Source organism: Portunus trituberculatus, chromosome 39, assembly GCF_017591435.1.
Source record: "Portunus trituberculatus isolate SZX2019 chromosome 39, ASM1759143v1, whole genome shotgun sequence".
Classification (NCBI taxonomy): Eukaryota; Metazoa; Arthropoda; class Malacostraca; order Decapoda; family Portunidae; genus Portunus; species Portunus trituberculatus.
Window position 1 is genome coordinate 5,335,636 of NC_059293.1, and position 17,408 is coordinate 5,353,043.

At 41.4% G+C, this 17,408-nt stretch overlaps 1 protein-coding gene across 3 annotated transcripts in view; it reads right to left on the reverse strand.

Annotated features, from left to right (window-relative positions):
• Positions 1-17,408, reverse strand: part of LOC123515634 (telomerase reverse transcriptase-like) — a 254,291-nt gene that overhangs the window by 110,869 nt on the left and 126,014 nt on the right. Inside the window, exon 7 of one of the 3 annotated variants that reach the window (XM_045274446.1) lies at positions 10,659-11,177. The exons of 1 other annotated variant lie outside the window; for it this stretch is intronic. In XM_045274446.1, coding sequence (XP_045130381.1) covers positions 11,157-11,177 — 21 coding nt within the window. In that variant the 3' untranslated portion in view covers positions 10,659-11,156. Of the gene's footprint in view, positions 1-10,658; positions 11,178-16,469; positions 16,593-17,408 lie in introns of those variants that run through there. One more of the 3 variants, XM_045274445.1, reaches the window with a different exon arrangement.

The window sequence follows — 17,408 nt, forward strand, 5'->3', positions numbered from 1 at the left end:
TATCACTTCCAAAAGGAATTATTTCATGAAAAGTATAAATTATTGTACAAAACTGCAGATTATCGTATTATCGTACGCACTATATTTTTTATCTTACAGTATGCTAAATTATTGCACTTGTACGATAATTATCGTACGTCTGGGAACCCTGTAAACAGCGTGTCTCTTCCTTAGCGAAGCGCGGGAAGCCCTACTGTGCTGCCTGGCGTAGGGTGATGCCAGGCTGCACGTTGTCGTACAGACACTAGCTAATGAATAACCCACACCTATGCAGGGATGGTAGTATAAAGGTGCCTTTCGATCCGGCACACCAAAGGCGACTTTGTGATGTTTTGAGTATGGGAATTTAAAATGGTGGAATGTGCTGCCTATGGCTTGTCATAGCCAAAGGCACCTTTCAGTAAAGCGTATTTTGAGTAGGTGGTCCGTGGTTAAGATGTACCTCCCTCTAATTCCCTTCAAAATGTACTTCTAGTAGTGTAGTAGGCGATACCAGAGAACAGATACCATATGCTGCTGCAATTTGTGGGACCCCAGCAGTTGCCAGACCTCAGTCAGATACGAATTGTTGTCAATTAAGTGGAAGAAATCTTCCGCTCCCCCTCTCTCTCTCTCTCTCTCTCTCTCTCTCTCTCTCTCTCTCTCTCTCTCTCTCTTATTGTTAATTTCTTTATAGCTAATAAAGAGAGAGAGAGAGAGAGAGAGAGAGAGAGAGAGAGAGAGAGAGAGAGAGAGAGAGACTCAGTCAGATACGAATTGTTGTCAATTAAGTGGAAGAAATCTTCCGCTCCCCCTCCTCTCTCTCTCTCTCTCTCTTATTGTTAATTTCTTTATAGCTAATAAAGAGAGAGAGAGAGAGAGAGAGAGAGAGAGAGAGAGAGAGAGAGAGAGAGAGAGAGTTTGATCAACATTATATGAATTGTAAAGAGAATATGAATAAAAGTAAAAGAGAGAGAGAGAGAGAGAGAGAGAGAGAGAGAGAGAGGATTGGGGGAAAGAGAATTATCTGGGTTGATTGGCAACAGTGAATATCTAGCTAAGGTCTGGCTGCCACAAATTGCTGCAGCAGGCAGATTTTTTTTTTTTTTTAACTATAAAAAGGTATGTATTTCTTTATTCATTCATTTTATTTCTGTAAGGATATTTTATATATTTTTTTATTATCCTTTCGTACATAATGTTTCTCCATTCAATGTCAGCAAAAAAAAAAAAAAGTTCCACAAGGGCCCGTGTTAGCCCCCCTTATGTTTCAGATTTATGTAAATGACATTCATAATGGGATAAACAGTTACATTAATCTATTTGCTGATGATGCAAAGCTACCAAGTTATCAAAGTCTAGGAGAACTGTTTGCTGTTACAAGATGATATAAACAAAATCTATGAGTGGAGTAAGAAGTGGAAATTCGAGTTCAATGGCAAGAAATGTCACGTAATGGAACTAGGAAAGAGCAAAAGAAGATCGGTATGGGATTATTTGATGGGAAAGGAACAAAAGATCTGGGAGTGCTTATCTGAACCCTGAAAAACATATAAGCAAGATATTTGGTATATCATATAAAATGTTGACTAATATAAGAATGAACATTTCAATCTATGGACAAAGATATGATGAAAAAATCATCACAAGCATGATACGTTCAAAGCTAGGATGTGCAGCTGTGGTGTGGTTTCCAAGCTCTATAAAAGATATAACAAAATTAGAACGGATACAGAAGATTGCTACAAAGATGGTACCAGAACTAAAGGACCTAACATACGAAGAGTGGCTAAAGGAAATGGGACTACCAACTTTACAAGATAGAAGAGAGCCAGGAGATCTAATAACAATGTACAAGATGGTCAATGGCATTGAAAAGATAGACAAGGAAGACCTAGTGCTGTTGAAAAAAGTGGATGGAAGGACAAGAGGTCATGTAAAGAAAATCAAGATGAGGCAGTGTGTGAAGGATATCGGAAAATACAGTTTTCCACACAGAATGGTGGAAAAGTGGAATGCATTGAATAATGAAGTTGTTACATCACATAATGTGCATAACTTTAAAGAAAAATTGGATAAACGGAGATGTGGAGACAGGGCACTATAGTCCCGCTCAAACCCTGTACAATACAACTAGGTAAATACAACACTCTAATGCAAAAGTTCCATTTAATACTTGAAAAAATACCTGATAGTCAAACATCTCCCTCCACTTCTCCACCAGTTGTGCTGCTGCTGTCGTCAGAATAACATTTTCCTGCTTTCTTTTTGTAGTTCTTCATTAATAAACTGACGTTAATACCAAAGGCTCATTAATGGTGAAAATATCTGGTAATGAACAGCCACACACATGGTTGTAAACAACGCTCTAGCCATACGCCATTGTCCTGTCCTGTAATACTGCAAATACCAGTGTGCATCCTAGTCCTACTTCAATTGTGAGAAAAACTACATTCTTTTGCGTTCTGTCAATGGTTCTTCACTTAGAATCTTATAATGGCACCAAAGAGGCTTATTAGAGGTGAAAATAAGGAATCTAGTGAGGGTGCAAGTGTTAGTGAGCCACAGCCCTCCACACACACACAGACATCCGACGCTCCTTTCCGCCTCTTCTGCTATCCATCCCCAGCCTTCACTTACAGTATATATGAAAATGAATAAATAAATAAATAAATAAATAAAAATAAAAATATAATAAATTTAAGGTTATGCTAAGATCATAACGAATTACCTTATTGATAGATATGGGTAGTCAAACTTTTTGATACTTGAACAGCCATATGGAACAAATTAAGTTGTGAGTATTGAGTCTCCACTATATATATATATATATATATATATATATATATATATATATATATATATATATATATATATATATATATACACACACACGCGCTCCGTGGAGAGTGGACGTGCCTCCTTGCTCAGAGTGTCGTCTGACTAATACTCCACACGCTAAACAATGTGCTTGGAGTGAGAACCGTCACTAGTACAAAAGGGCAACCAGAGCGAGTGAACGAGTGTACAGAGTGAACGTAGCCTGGTGGAGTGTGCATAATAGCGATCGGAGGTGTTGGAGCCTCCGTGTTCCAGACGACGGTTTGGGAAACAAACAAGGGCCAGCCATAAACAGCCGCCAACGCATCCCACCTCACACACAAAGCTACCAGGCCTGGCCGCCAGTGCACACCACCACACACCCACACGCTCCCAGGAAGAATGAAATGAAATGGATAGACCTGTAAGGAAAAAGTTACCAAATTCAAAATATGCTGATGAGGCCCAGGGAGCAAAACCAAAAGTGGCCATACAAAACATGAGTCCATCTTCAACAGGAGCAACAATGCAAGGAAGATTGGTTATGCTAGAGAAGAAATTTGAGGAGTTGGTGAAGGAATTAAAAGTTCAGAGGAGTGAGGAGGAGCAGGATAGAGAATTCCGCAAGGCTTTAAAGGAAAGAGTCAAGAGACTGGAGGAAAGTGAAAAACGATTGGTGGATGAGAATGCACACTTGAGTGGAGGTTGAAAAATACAAGAGACAGTTGGAAGAAAAAATGGAGAAAGTTGTAAAGGAGAAAGATGACTTTAAGGAAATGATCAGTGAGCAAAGTGAAAGGTTTGAAAGGGATTGGGAAATGAAGAAAACACAATGGACTGAGTCGAGGGAAGCTGAGATGGTTGGTTTACAAGAAATAATTAAAGATCAGTTGAATGAAGACAAAAAAGAAAGGTCTAAGGAACTGGTTAATGTTATGAAGAAGGAAACATTGATAAGAGAAATAGTAGAAAAAAAGAAGAGTGTATTAATATTTGGGATGAAAGAACAAAATATAACATATAATCCTAAGAGAATTAAAGAAAAATTAAAAACGGTAAGAGATCTGTTCAAAAATCTAAATGATGAGGAAAAAAAAGACCTACAAGAAGTGGAGGAGATCCATAGACTGGGTCCGTATAAGGAGGGAGTGAGCAGACCGATTAAAGTAGTACTGAAGTCACAACAATCTGCGGAGGACATTTTATATAGAACATCAAAATTAAGAGAGGTAGAAGGTTGTAAAGAGGTGTACGTAAGGAAAAATAGAAATGAGGAAGAGAGGAGAAGATATAAGGAATTGTTGGAAGAGGCGAGAAGAAAAAATGATGTGCGGTCTGAAGAGGAAAAAAAAGTTTTTTTGGAAAGTTATAGGAGAGAGAGTCAAAAAATGGTATGTGGAAAAAAGGAATACAGAGGAACCCCTAGAGGGAGCAGTGGGTGGACCGTAATGTATACTAATATAGATGGGATATTGTCAAGTAGATTGGAATTGCAAGACTATATGATGGTGGAGAAGCCTGATATAGTGTGTTTGACTGAGACAAAATTACATGAAAAAACAAAGGTAAATTTGGATAATAAATATAATATATGGAGAAAGGATAGAGGGTAAAGGTGGAGGAGGAGTTATGATTATGACGAAGAAGGAGATGAATGTGGATAAGGTTTGGTATGGGAAGAACAACGCAGAAGTGATAAGCATAAGGTTAAAAAGTGATGGAAAAGAATTAATCATGGTGTACCTCCTAAAACAAATTTCATGGACATTACGGGAATACGACAATTTGATCAAGGATACTTTGCAGAGTTTGGAAAGTGTATTAAATGAAAAAAGAAAGGTGATACTAGTAGGAGATTTAATTGTAAAGAAGTGGATTGGGAAAATCTATTAAGTGGTGTTGGAGAGGAAGCATGGGGAGAGAGATTCCTTAATCTAATGATGGAAAATATGATGGAACAGAGGGTGAAAGAAAATACTAGATATAGAGATGATGAACCGGCTAGACTGGATTTGGTGTTAACACGAGAAGTGTACCTATGTGGGGATATACAATATAAATGTCCATTGGGAAGAGTGATCATGTGGTTATGGAAATGCAGATGGCAATAACACAGCGAAGGAGAGATGAGACATACAGGAGTGGTAGATTGAATTATAGAAAGATGGACACAGAAAATTTGAAAAACTATTTCAGAACATTAGATTGGGAGATGTTACAAATCAGAGAAGTGCAAAAAAATATGAGATTTTTATGAAATATTATAAAGAAGGAGTTATGAAATTTGTACCAAAGTATAAACCGAGAGAGGAAGGAAGAAAGGATTGGTTTAATGCAACTTGTGTTAAGGCTAAAAAAAGAGATGTGGCTTGGAAAAGATGGAAAAGAGCAGGAATATACTAAATAAGGAGAATTATAGAGTGGCAAGAAATGAGTATGTGAGGGTAAGGAGGAGGAAGAAAGAAAATTTGAAAAGATATTGTAGACAAGAGTAAGGAACATCCAAAATTGTTTTACAGGTTCATAAATGGTAAACTTAAAAGAGAGAGTCCATTGAAAGATTAAAAGGAGAGCAAGGGATAGTAGATGACCCTAAGAATATCGCAGAATTGCTAAATAATAGGTTTCAACAAGTATTTACTAAAGAAACAATGTTTGTAAAGCCTCAGAATGTAGAAGGAAATGTGCACATGGATGACATTAAGATACCTAAAAGGAGTTATATAAAATGTTGGAGGAACTTAAAGATGATAAAGCGATGGGACCAGATGAAGTTTCAGGAAATTATTGAAGGAATGTAGAGAAGAATTGATAGATCCATTATATGATATTATAAGGTGCTCATTAGAAACCGGGAAGTACCGGTAGAGTGGAAAAGAGCTGAAGTGGTGCCCATTTATAAGGGAGGCAGTAAGGAAGAGCCTCTTAACTATAGACCTGTGTCTGTAACAAGTGTGGTCGGTAAGATTTGTGAGAGGGTGATAAAGAAATATTGGATACGGTTCCTGGAGGATCATAAGTTATTATCGGATCATCAATTTGGCTTTAGGAAAGGGAGGTCATGTGTAACAAATCTACTGAGCTTTTATTCAAGAGTGGTTGACAAAATACAAGAGAGAGAGGATGGATGGACTGTGTATATTTGGATTTAAAAAGCTTTTGACAAGGTACCTCACATGAGACTGCTATGGAAATTAGAGATTTATGGAGGACTGAAGGAAAAGTGTTAAAGTGGATGGAAAACTACTTGAGATGGAGGGAGATGAGAACGGTAATAAGGGATGCAAAGTCGGACTGGTTGGTGGTGGAGAGTGGAGTCCCACAGGGTTCAGTGCTGGCACCAATACTTTTCCTTGTCTATATTAATGATATGCCAGAAGGAGTAAACAGTTATATTAATTTGTTTGCGGATGATGCGAAGTTGTGTAGGTGTGTGAAGAGTGAAGAAGATTGTGAAATTTTACAGGCAGATCTGGATAGGATTTGGGAGTGGAGCAAGAGGTGGGAGATGGAATTTAATCTGAGCAAAAGTCATGTAATGGAGATGGGAAGAGTGGAAGACGGCCAAGAGGGTCATATAAGATGGGTGAAGGAGTAGTGTTGAAAAAGGTGGAAAAGGAAAAGGATTTGGGAGTGATAATACAAGACCATGGGCAGTTTGAGGCTCATATTGACAAGATGTTTGGAGAAACATATAATTTGATTAGAAATATTGGATTAGCCTTTCATTATATGGATAAAGATATGATGAAGAAATTAATTAGTACGGTAATTAGACCAAGATTGGAATATGCTGGGGTGGTTTGGTCCCCTTATAAAAGAAGCATATAAGGAAGTTGGAGAGATTGCAGAGAATGGCAACAAAAATGGTTCCGGAATTGGCAGAAATGACCTATGAGGAGAGATTAAAAGAAATGAATTTGCTTACCTTGGAACAAAGAAGAGAAAGAGGAGATTTAATACAGGTTTATAAACTGTTGAATGGTTTGGATGAAGTAGATAATGAACAAATGATGTTGAGAGAGGAAAATTTAAATAGAACTACGAGATCGCATAGTAAAAAGATAGCCAAGGGAATATGCTTGAAGGATGTGAAGAAATATAGTTTCCCACAGAGATGTGTGGAGGTGTGGAATAGTTTGAGTGAGGAGGTGGTGTCAGCGAGGAGTGTGCATAGTCTTCAAGGAAAGTTGGATGTGTGTAGATATGGAGACGGGGCCACACGAGTATGATACCCAGGCCCTGTAAAATTACAACTAGGTGAATACATACACACAAACACACACTCCGCGCTCCATGGAGAGCGGACGTGCCTCCTGCGCAAGAGCGGCATCTAACTAACACTCCACACGCTAAGCAATGGGCTTGAGCGAGAATAGTTATTGCTATTGAGGGGCGACCAGAGCGAGTGAAGAGTGTACAGAGTGAACGTAGCCTGGTGGCGTGTACATGGGAGTGATCGGAGGTGTGAGAACCTCCACACTCCAAACGACAGAGCGGGAACCACACAAAGGCCAGCCATAGCAGCCGCCAATGCATCCAACCACACACACGTAGCTACCAGGCCTGGCCTCCAGTGACCACACACCCACATTCCCAGGAAGAGTAAGAAAAAATGGATAGACCGGTAAGAAATAAATTACCAAATTCAAAATATGTTGATGAGGCCCAGGGAGCAAAGCCGAAAGTGGCCAGTCAAAGCATGAGTCCAGCTTCAACAGGGGCAACATTGCAAGGTAGATTGGTAATGTTGGAGAAGAGATTTGAGGAGTTAGTGAAGGAATTAAAAGTTCAGAGGAGTGAGGAGGAGCAGGATAGAGAATTCGCAAGGCTTTGAAGGAAAGAGTTAAGAGACTGGAGGAAAATGAAAACGATTGGTGGATGAGAATGCACACTTGAGAGTGGAGGTTGAAAAATACAAGAGACGGTTGGAGGAGAAAATGGATAGAGTAGTAAAGGAGAAAGATGACTTTAAGGAAATGATTAGTGAGCAGAATGAAAGGTTTGAAAGGAATGGGAACTGAAGAAAACACAATGGACTGAGTCGAGGGAAGCAGAGATGGTTGGAATACAAGAAATAATTAAAGATCAGTTGAAGGAAGACAAAAAAGAAAGGTCCAAGGAACTGGTTAATGTAATGAAGAATAAGGAAACATTGATAAGGGAAATAGCAGAAAAGAAGAAGAGTGTGTTAATATTTGGGATGAAAGAACAAAATATAACATATAAGCCTAAGAGAATTAAGGAAGAATTAAAAACGGTAAGAGATCTGTTCAAAAATCTACAAGAAGAAGTGGAAGAGATCCATAGACTGGGTGCGTATAAGGAGGGAGTGAGCAGACCGATTAAAGTAGTACTGAAGTCACAACAATCTGCGGAGGATATCCTATATAGAACATCAAAGTTAAGAGAGATAGAAGGTTGTAAAGAGGTGTTTGTGAGAAAGAATAGAAATGAGGAAGAGAGGAGAAGATATAAGGAATTGGTGGAAGAGGCGAGAAGGAAAAATGATGAGCGGTCTGAGGAGGAAAGAGAAAAGTTTTTGGAGAGTTATAGGAGAGAGAGTCAGAAAGTGGTATGTGGAAAGAAGGAATACGGAGGAACCCCTAGAGGGAGCAGTGGGTGGACCGTAATGTATACTAATATAGATGGGATACTGTCAAGTAGATTGGAATTGCAAGACTATATGATAGTGGAGAAGCCTGATATAGTGTGTTTGACTGAGACAAAATTGCATGAAAAAACAAAGATAAATTTGGATAATAAATATAATATATGGAGAAAGGATAGAGAGTAAAGGTGGAGGAGGAGTTATGATTATGACGAAGAAATAAATAAATGTGGATAAGGTTTGGTATGGGAAGAACAACGCAGAAGTGATAAGCATAAGGATAAAAAGTGATGGAAAAGAATTAATAATCATGGTGACCTATGTACCTCCTAAAACAAATTCTTGGACATTAAGGGAATACGACAATATGATCAAGGATACTTTACAGAGTTTGGAAAGTGTATTATCTGGAAAAGAAAGGTGATACTAGTAGGAGATTTTAATTGTAAGGAGGTGGATTGGGAAAATCTAGTAAGTGGTGTTGGAGAGGAAGCATGGGGAGAGAGATTTCTTAATCTAATGATGGAAAATATGATGGAACAGAGGGTGAAGGAAAATACTAGATATAGAGATGATGAACCGGCTAGACTGGATTTGGTGTTAACAAGAGAAGTGTACCTATGTGGAGATATACAATACAAGTGTCCTTTGGGAAAGAGTGATCATGTGGTTATGGAAATGCAGATAGCAACAACACAGCGAAGGAAGGACGAGACATACAGGAGTGGTAGATTGAATTATAGAAAGATGGACACAGAAAGTTTGAAAAATTATTTCAGAAAATTAGATTGGGAGGAGATGTTACAAATCAGAGAAGTGCAAAAGAAATATGAGATTTTTATGAAATATTATAAAGAAGGAGTTATGAAATTTGTACCAAAGTATAAACCGAGAGAGGAAGGAAGAAAGGATTGGTTTAATGCAACTTGTGTTAAGGCTAAGGAAAAGAGAGATGTGGCTTGGAAAAGATGGAAAAAGAGCAGGAATATACTAAATAAGGAGAATTATAGAGTGGCGAGAAATGAGTATGTGAGGGTAAGGAGGAGGAAGAAAGAAAATTTGAAAAAGATATTGTAGACAAGAGTAAGGAACATCCAAAATTGTTTTACAGGTTCATAAATGGTAAACTTAAAAAGAGAGAGTCCATTGAAAGATTAAAAGGAGAGCAAGGGATAGTAGATGACCCTAAGAATATAGCGGAATTGCTAAATAATAGGTTTCAGCAAGTATTTACTGAAGAAACAATGTTTGTAAAGCCACAGAATGTACAAGGAAATGTGCACATGGATGACATTAAGATACCTAAAAGGAGTTATATAAAATGTTGGAGGAACTTAAAGATGATAAAGCGATGGGACCAGATGAAGTTTCAGGAAAATTATTGAAGGAGTGTAGAGAAGAATTGATTGATCCATTATATGATATTATAAGGTGTTCATTAGAAACAGGGGAAGTACCAGTAGAGTGGAAGAGAGCTGAAGTGGTGCCCATTTATAAGGGAGGCAGTAAGGAAGAGCCTCTTAACTATAGACCTGTGTCTCTAACAAGTGTGGTCGGTAAGATTTGTGAGAGGGTGATAAAGAAATATTGGATACGGTTCCTGGAGGATCATAAGTTATTATCGGATCATCAATTTGGCTTCAGGAAAGGGAGGTCATGTGTAACAAATCTACTGAGCTTTTATTCAAGAGTGGTTGACAAAATACAAGCGAGAGAGGGATGGATGGACTGTGTATATTTGGATTTAAAGAAAGCTTTTGACAAGGTACCTCACAAGAGACTGTTATGGAATAGATAAGGCCTGGCTTAAGCATAAAATCTGCAGCATTGCCACACATGATGAGAGTCACACGGTCCTTGTGGGGCTTGAAGCCTGGCCTCTTCACTTCGTCTTTGGAGAGGAATGTACGCGAAGGCATCCTCTTCCAAAAAAAGGCCTGTTTCATCCATGTTAAAAACTTGCTCAGGGAGGTAGCTTCCCTCACTGATGAGATTAGGAAACTCTTCCTCTACATAACAACGTGCAGCATCGTTGTCAGCAGAGGATGCATCACTATACAGAGGCACGCTTCTGAGACCGTATCTTTTTTTATTTATCGAACCAGCCTTTGCTGGCTGAAAAGCCTCGTCCTTGAGGAAGCTAATCACTCCTGGCAGCGCTACTGGCTTGAGGTTCGTCAGCACCTACTTCAGCCTCTTCATCGTCACCATCGGGCAAGATTTGGTCGTAGAGAGCTTTGGCCTTTGCTCCTGCTAACAACAATACACAATGCCAATGCAGCTTCCATTTTCACAATTCTCTCATTACGCAGAGTTACCACACGTTTCGCTTCCTTATTGAAGGTTATTGAAGCAGTTTTGCGGATATTTGCTTCGTCTTTCTTGATGTACTGCACTGTAGATTCATTCATGCCATAATGGCGTGCTACAGAGGCATAACTTCTGCCTTCTTTGATCATATCCAAGTTTCACTTTTTCACTGATGGTCATCATCTTCTTCCTCTTGAGCTCACTACAAGAAGCTTTCACAGGGGCACAGCGCTTAGACAGCATTGTAAGGGCTTATTGAATCACTATTTAAAAAAAAGATATCGCGAACACAACACTAAGATACAGCATGCGAGACAGTAAACAGCATGGACGAGACTGGCGAGATGTTGGGTGAGGCTGCGATGATGGGCATCCAATCAGCTCACTGGATAAATCCACTCTTTCTTTCATCAGTCGATCTCGCGCCGGGAACCAATCACGCGCCTTGTATGAGTGCCTGTGGGTATGTACAAAGCCTCTGAGTCAACTCATCTCTTTGTTTGGCAAGCTGGGAAACCTCCTCTCTCACACATCAACATGAAACAACGTGTTTTTCCGCATTATGGCTGTATTTTTTTTATTTTTATCTTTTGATGAATATTTTTGAAAACCCCACGATGCACTGAGGCCACGAAACACGAACCGGGAAGTGGCGGGGGAACATGTATATAAAACCCGCGAAACAGTGAGGCCACGAAAGTTGAACCGCGAAATAGCGAGGAAACACTGTATATAAACAGTGATCCCTCGTTTATCACGGTTAATGGATACCAGAACCCCACGCGAAAGGTGAAAAACCGCGAAGTAGGATGTGCCCCACCTCCCTAGGAATTTTGGTGTACGTGTATGTGGGTACCAGAATGTTTAAAATATGTAAATAGTATTTATACTTTACATTTACAATAATTTACTTAAATCTATTTAATTATAAAACCTTATACAGTAATTATACATTTACTCTCTCTCTCTCTCTCTCTCTCTCTCTCTCTCTCTCTCTCTCTCTCTCTCTCTCTCTCTCTCTCTCGATACGTAACACTCACCCTCTTCTGCCCTCTTTGATCATATGTAAAAGTTTCACTTTTTCATTAATGGTCATCATCTTCCTCTTCCTCTTGGGCTCACTAGAGGAAGCTTTTGCAGGGGCACAGGGCTTAGGGACATTGTAAGGGCTTAACGAATCACTACTTTAACAAAAAAAGTTATCGCGAACACAACACTAAGATACAGTATGCGAAAGTCAACAGCGTGGATGAGACTGACAAAATACAACCAAGGCCCATGGAATAGAAGGTCGACCTACAAGACATTCAAAATGGGTTTAATATGCACATCCGTGACGTCAGCGGGTTCACAAGTTGTCAGGGTGGGGACGTCGGTTCAGGTAGCAAGCTGCCTGGTAAGTGTTCACGTGCTTCTCTCTCTCCCATTCTCTCTCTGTTCCGTGCCATCATCGGTCACAATGCCGAGTTGTGCAGTACGTGACTGTTTTAATTATCAGTAGTATATAATGTAGTATGTGATAAATGAAAACCATTTTTTTTTTCCTGGTAATTTTGCACCTAAGACATTAGTAAATTTCTGATGTCTAGTTATTGAGAGGTCCCCATTCAGTTACTTGTGTAGATATAAATTGCCTCAGTTATATATGTAACGTAAAAATGAACTAATAATAATAATAACGAAAACAGTAACACTATATTAATATCAATAAGAGCAAAAGTTCAATAATAATAATAATAATAATAATAATAATAATAATAATAATAATAATAATTAATAACAGCAAGAGTATTGATATCATTAAAAGCTGGGGCTAGTGACGTCAGCGGATTCACTCACAGAACGTGTCTTTCTTGCACGGAAACCTCATGCTCTCCCTCTGCCCCCTGAGCAAATCATACTTGACAGAGACAAGTTTTGTGAAGACTTCTTTGCCTCCTATTACCACCCCACACCTACTTGCCAGCAGTGGAAGGGCTGCGTTCCGTTGGAGGTTAGTACGCTGCCCTCCCCTCCCCCCGCAACCCCCAACGGAACGCAAGGGAACGCGTATAGCTATACGGGTATGGTTGACAAGATGGTCGTCCAAGCTGGCTCTCCTCCTCCTCGCTCAAGAGCTCGCAAAAGACCCTCTGTTGGACGCTGCAGAGCTCCTCGTAGCACGAGAGGAGGAAATATTGCTGAGGCAAGAGGAAGAGGGAGAAGAGAGGCTGCCAAGGCAAGGAGAAGAGGGAGAGGATAGGCCGCCAAGTCCTGTGAGGGTCAAGGACTATGCAGAGACTATAGTGCCTCTTTACTCCGGGAAAGACTTCAAGAAACACTTTCGAATGCAAAGGGAAACTGTCCCTGCAGCCACAGGTGCTGGAGGGGCCTCTGCAGCAGCTACCATGGCGGTAGAGGCTGTCTCTTCTGCCTCAGAGGCTGTGGGAAGAAATGCGATACATATAACACCGTCTTTTATTGCTATAAATACTAATATTTTGGTCATATTGCCTTATTCCAGCATTCTACAAGGGATAACAGACTTACCACATTGTTTTTGATGTTCTGTGACGTCGCATAAGCTGTCAAAATAGCATTTACATCCCCCACACTGAAAATATAGTGGTGAAGCGGCGGCCATCTGCGGTTTGTTGATAAACAATGGTTGCCAGACACCGCCAAGCATTCACCTCCGAGGAGCGCAAGGTCCCGCAAGCTACCGCAAGCCGAGTAGTATGCTGGTCCCCCTCGATTCGGGGGAAGTATGCCATACTGTAAGCCTTACCGTCCCCAACGGAACGCAGCTGGCAGGTCTCTCTCTCTCTCTCTCTCTCTGTATCATAATGATAATGATACAATGGTCAGAGAGAGAGAGAGAGAGCAAGTAGAGGGTGTGGGACGGTAACAGGAGGTAGAGAAGCCTTCACAAAGCTGTCTCCTGTGTCAAGTAACTATGATTTGCTCAGCTGTCAGAGGGAGAGCGTGAGGTTTCCATGCAAGAAAGACACGTCCTGGGAGGAAGCTCCCCTGTTGGTTAACCTGCTGACGTCACTAGCCCCAGCTCTTTTCCCCTTAAAGCTGCGTGTTGGTTGACCTTCTATTCTATGGGCCTTGGATACAACAAGGGAAGATGTTGGGTGAGTCTGCATATGTATACGAACAATACATGTACAGTGCTTTACGTACATTGTCGTCGTTATTACACACCAACTTACCGAATTACTGTACGTACAGTATTTGTAAGTGATGCCACAGACCCCGTGATATAGCGAAAAATCCGCAAAACGTATCTACGAGTATGTATAAAAACCGCGAAACAGTGAAGCCGCGAGCGAAAGTCGAACCGCGAAATAACGAGGGAACACTATATATCCCTTTAAGGTCCACCTGAAGTTTTTACAGGGATATCAAGAAATCGTTTTAGTATGTTATTTTACTCTTAATTACAAGACCATTTTGCTTTTGACACTTTTTTTTTCTTTATATGAAGCGTAGTTTCTGAAATAATTGCACGTAATGAAATATCCTATATGGTGACCTCGGACTAGTTCCGACGGACTGCACCAAGGAATATACAAGGAGGAAGTTGTGGTGTGGGTTAAAGTTTGGAGGACAGCAGCGGTGCTTCCATCTTTTGGTATCAAGCTTTCATAGAAAACGTTTTCAGGAGTAATGAAGATTTCTCACATGCTCCCCCCATCTCCTAGTTTTCCCTGCATTCTCTCGTGGTTATGAACTTATAAGGCAAATAAAACATGTTTATATCTATCTAACTATCTATCTATCTATCTATCTGTATATATATATATATATATATATATATATATATATATATATATATATATATATATATATATATATATACGAGTATGTGTTTTCTGCCTGCCTCTGCCTGGACTACACCATACTCGGTGCTCACTTACACAGCCTACGTCTGTCTTCTGACCCCTTCTGCCCTTGGTGTAGGACTATCCCTCAAATCATCGACCATTTCCTGCTTCAATGCCCATGCTTCCACTCACACCATACTGCACTACGTTCCCGGCTCTCCGCCCTGGCCATCACAACACTCAATCTGCCCACCCTCCTGGCGGCCTCAGGCGTCCACCCCTCCCGGCAACCTGCTGTCAAAAGCCTTACTTCTACCTTCTTGAGGAAGACCAGCCAGCTACCACGCCTGTGATATCCACACAGGACTACCCTAGGGCTCATAAGGATCCAACAGTTAAGGCCACGAAGATCTATGGATCCTTATGAGCCTTGGGGTAGTCCTGTGTGGGTATCACAGGCGTGGTAGCTGGCCAGTCTTCCTCAAGAGGGCAGAAGTAAGGCTTTGGACAGAAGGGAGGGGTGGACGCCTGAGGCCATCAGGAGGGTGGGCAGGTCGAGTGTTGTGATGGCCAGGGCAAAGCTGGGAGTGTAGTGCAGTATGGTGAGAGTGGAAGCATGCACATTGAAGCAAGAAATGTTTGATGGTCTGAGGGATAGTCCTACACTAAGGGCAGAAGGGATCAGGAGACAGACGTAGGCGGTGCAAGTGAGCTCTGAGCGTGGTATGACCCAGGCAGAGGCAGGCGATGGCTACTCTGGCTTGTGTCCCTTCTCATGACTGACTGACTGTGTGAATCTTGTAATGGCCCTCATCCTTCCCCCCTGATGGTCACCCCCCATCCCTCACCCCCTTACTACCTGTGACCAGCGCACCATCTGTTACTAGCTACACTCCCTAATCAATTCCTCCAGGCCGCCCATTAAACTCAAATATCCTTCTAGAATCCTTGGAGCGCACTCATCTAAAGGTTTCTTAAGGTTGCCATCTTGGATACTTTCTTATCAGTGGAGCTTCACTTCTCTGGCGGTAGTCTCCTCAAGACGGCATCAAAGCATGGTTGACATTTTCCCTTCAGACAATAGCAGTGCTTTTTCCTCATGTGTCATAATCACAAGATACAAGAGACAGCAGTGTCAGTAAAGCCCAAAACAGGGTTGGAGGGCAACTCAGCCCAGCTCAATGCCAACTTGGCTTACCTATACCAACTTGGAACACCGAGTGTACTAACGTGCCCCTTTGTGTGTATCAACATTATTAATGATGGAAAGCATGATCTACAAATTACAAAAAATATATTTATTACTTCATTAACGTTGATGAATGTAAAAGATAAGAATCAGTCACTGCCAAACATTATATATATGTATACAAGTGAAGTCAGTGGACCAACACCCACTCTCACTTCAGAGTGGTTAGCAGTGTATTTATAGAAATATTTAGGATTGGTTTTGATGCATGGCACAGCTTGTAAATCTTTCCGGTCATTTTCTTGTTCAACTGAATTTTTAAGATTTTCTTCAGTGATGCTTATTATCTTTTTAGTGTAAACAAGTATTTTAGGATTGATAGTATTCTGGAGTTTTTTCCTAAAGGTGTATTCACACATGCCATTTGCAATTTTTTTTCTTTATGTACTTACACAGTTTCCAACTCATCCCTTCTAGTTGGAAAGTGTCAGACGTTGCACCTGGAAAGTATCGACTAGTTGGCGCCTTGGCAGGAAGTGAATGTAAACAAACAACTACCCACCAAGGTGTCTTCCTCCAGTGACGATGCTGAAGCTGGCTCTCTAGCTAGCCAGCGTGCTGACCAGACGTCGATTCCGTGCAGCCCCGTGCCGACAAACAATAACATTCCCTCACCCACAGAACTACAGCATCGCCACCACCAGAGCAGACAGTACCAACTACGGACAAGCTGGATGACGCTGTGGAGGTGATGCCTCTGGTGAAAACAGCGGTCCAGCCGGGCTCCAACCCCGTATGCGCCGGCTCCACCTCCCAGGTGACCACATGGACGACTCCACCATGGTCATCAAGCGTACCAGAACACCATCACCTGGTAAGACACACAAATCTGTTAAATCCACAAAGCCTGCTATGGATTGTGCAACCCGCTCCTACGCTTGCGTGACCGCCTCTACCCCACCTCGCACTGCTGAGTCTGCTGGGCCCCCACACCCGCCCCCCACTCGTAAGCAGGTGGTACTCATTCGCTCTCTAGATGGCAGTAGGTGCTTCTTCCACCCATCCAAGGTCTCCAGGGCTGTGTGTGGCTCAATTTTTGCCAAAAAATACATAGAGCAAACCTTGGCCATCACTGGAAGTGGCTGAGGAATTAAGTTTGAGGTGGCCAACCTCGATCACCTGGAACAGGCCACAGAGTCAGTAACCCGACTGGGGGAGTGGCCTGTTAAGTGCTGGGTGGCCACTGACAATGACCCTTCCTATGACTTTGGTAGAATTTACCGTTTCCCCCGACACGACTAAACATGACATCATGACCCAGATAACCATCCTACATGGCAGCCCCACTCAGATTGTTGACGTTTTACGACTCCCAGACCATGACAAGGACGGACAGACAGTCCCGAACCTGGCCATTCGCCTGAAATTCCGTGGGCCCCTCCCTGAGAGGGTGGTCCTAGGAAACATGGATTACCATGTTAGGCCCCACACCCTCCCAGTCCTACGCTGCACCCGCTGCCTCCTGTTTGGCCACGCCAACATTTCCTGCAATGGGCGTGCCCGATGCAAGAAATGAACATAACATAACATAACATAAATAATAGGATAACAAAGGGCCACCAGGGCCCATCTAGGTTATCCTGTATCAGTTGCACAGTGACCTCGTCATCAGTACTTAAAGATACAC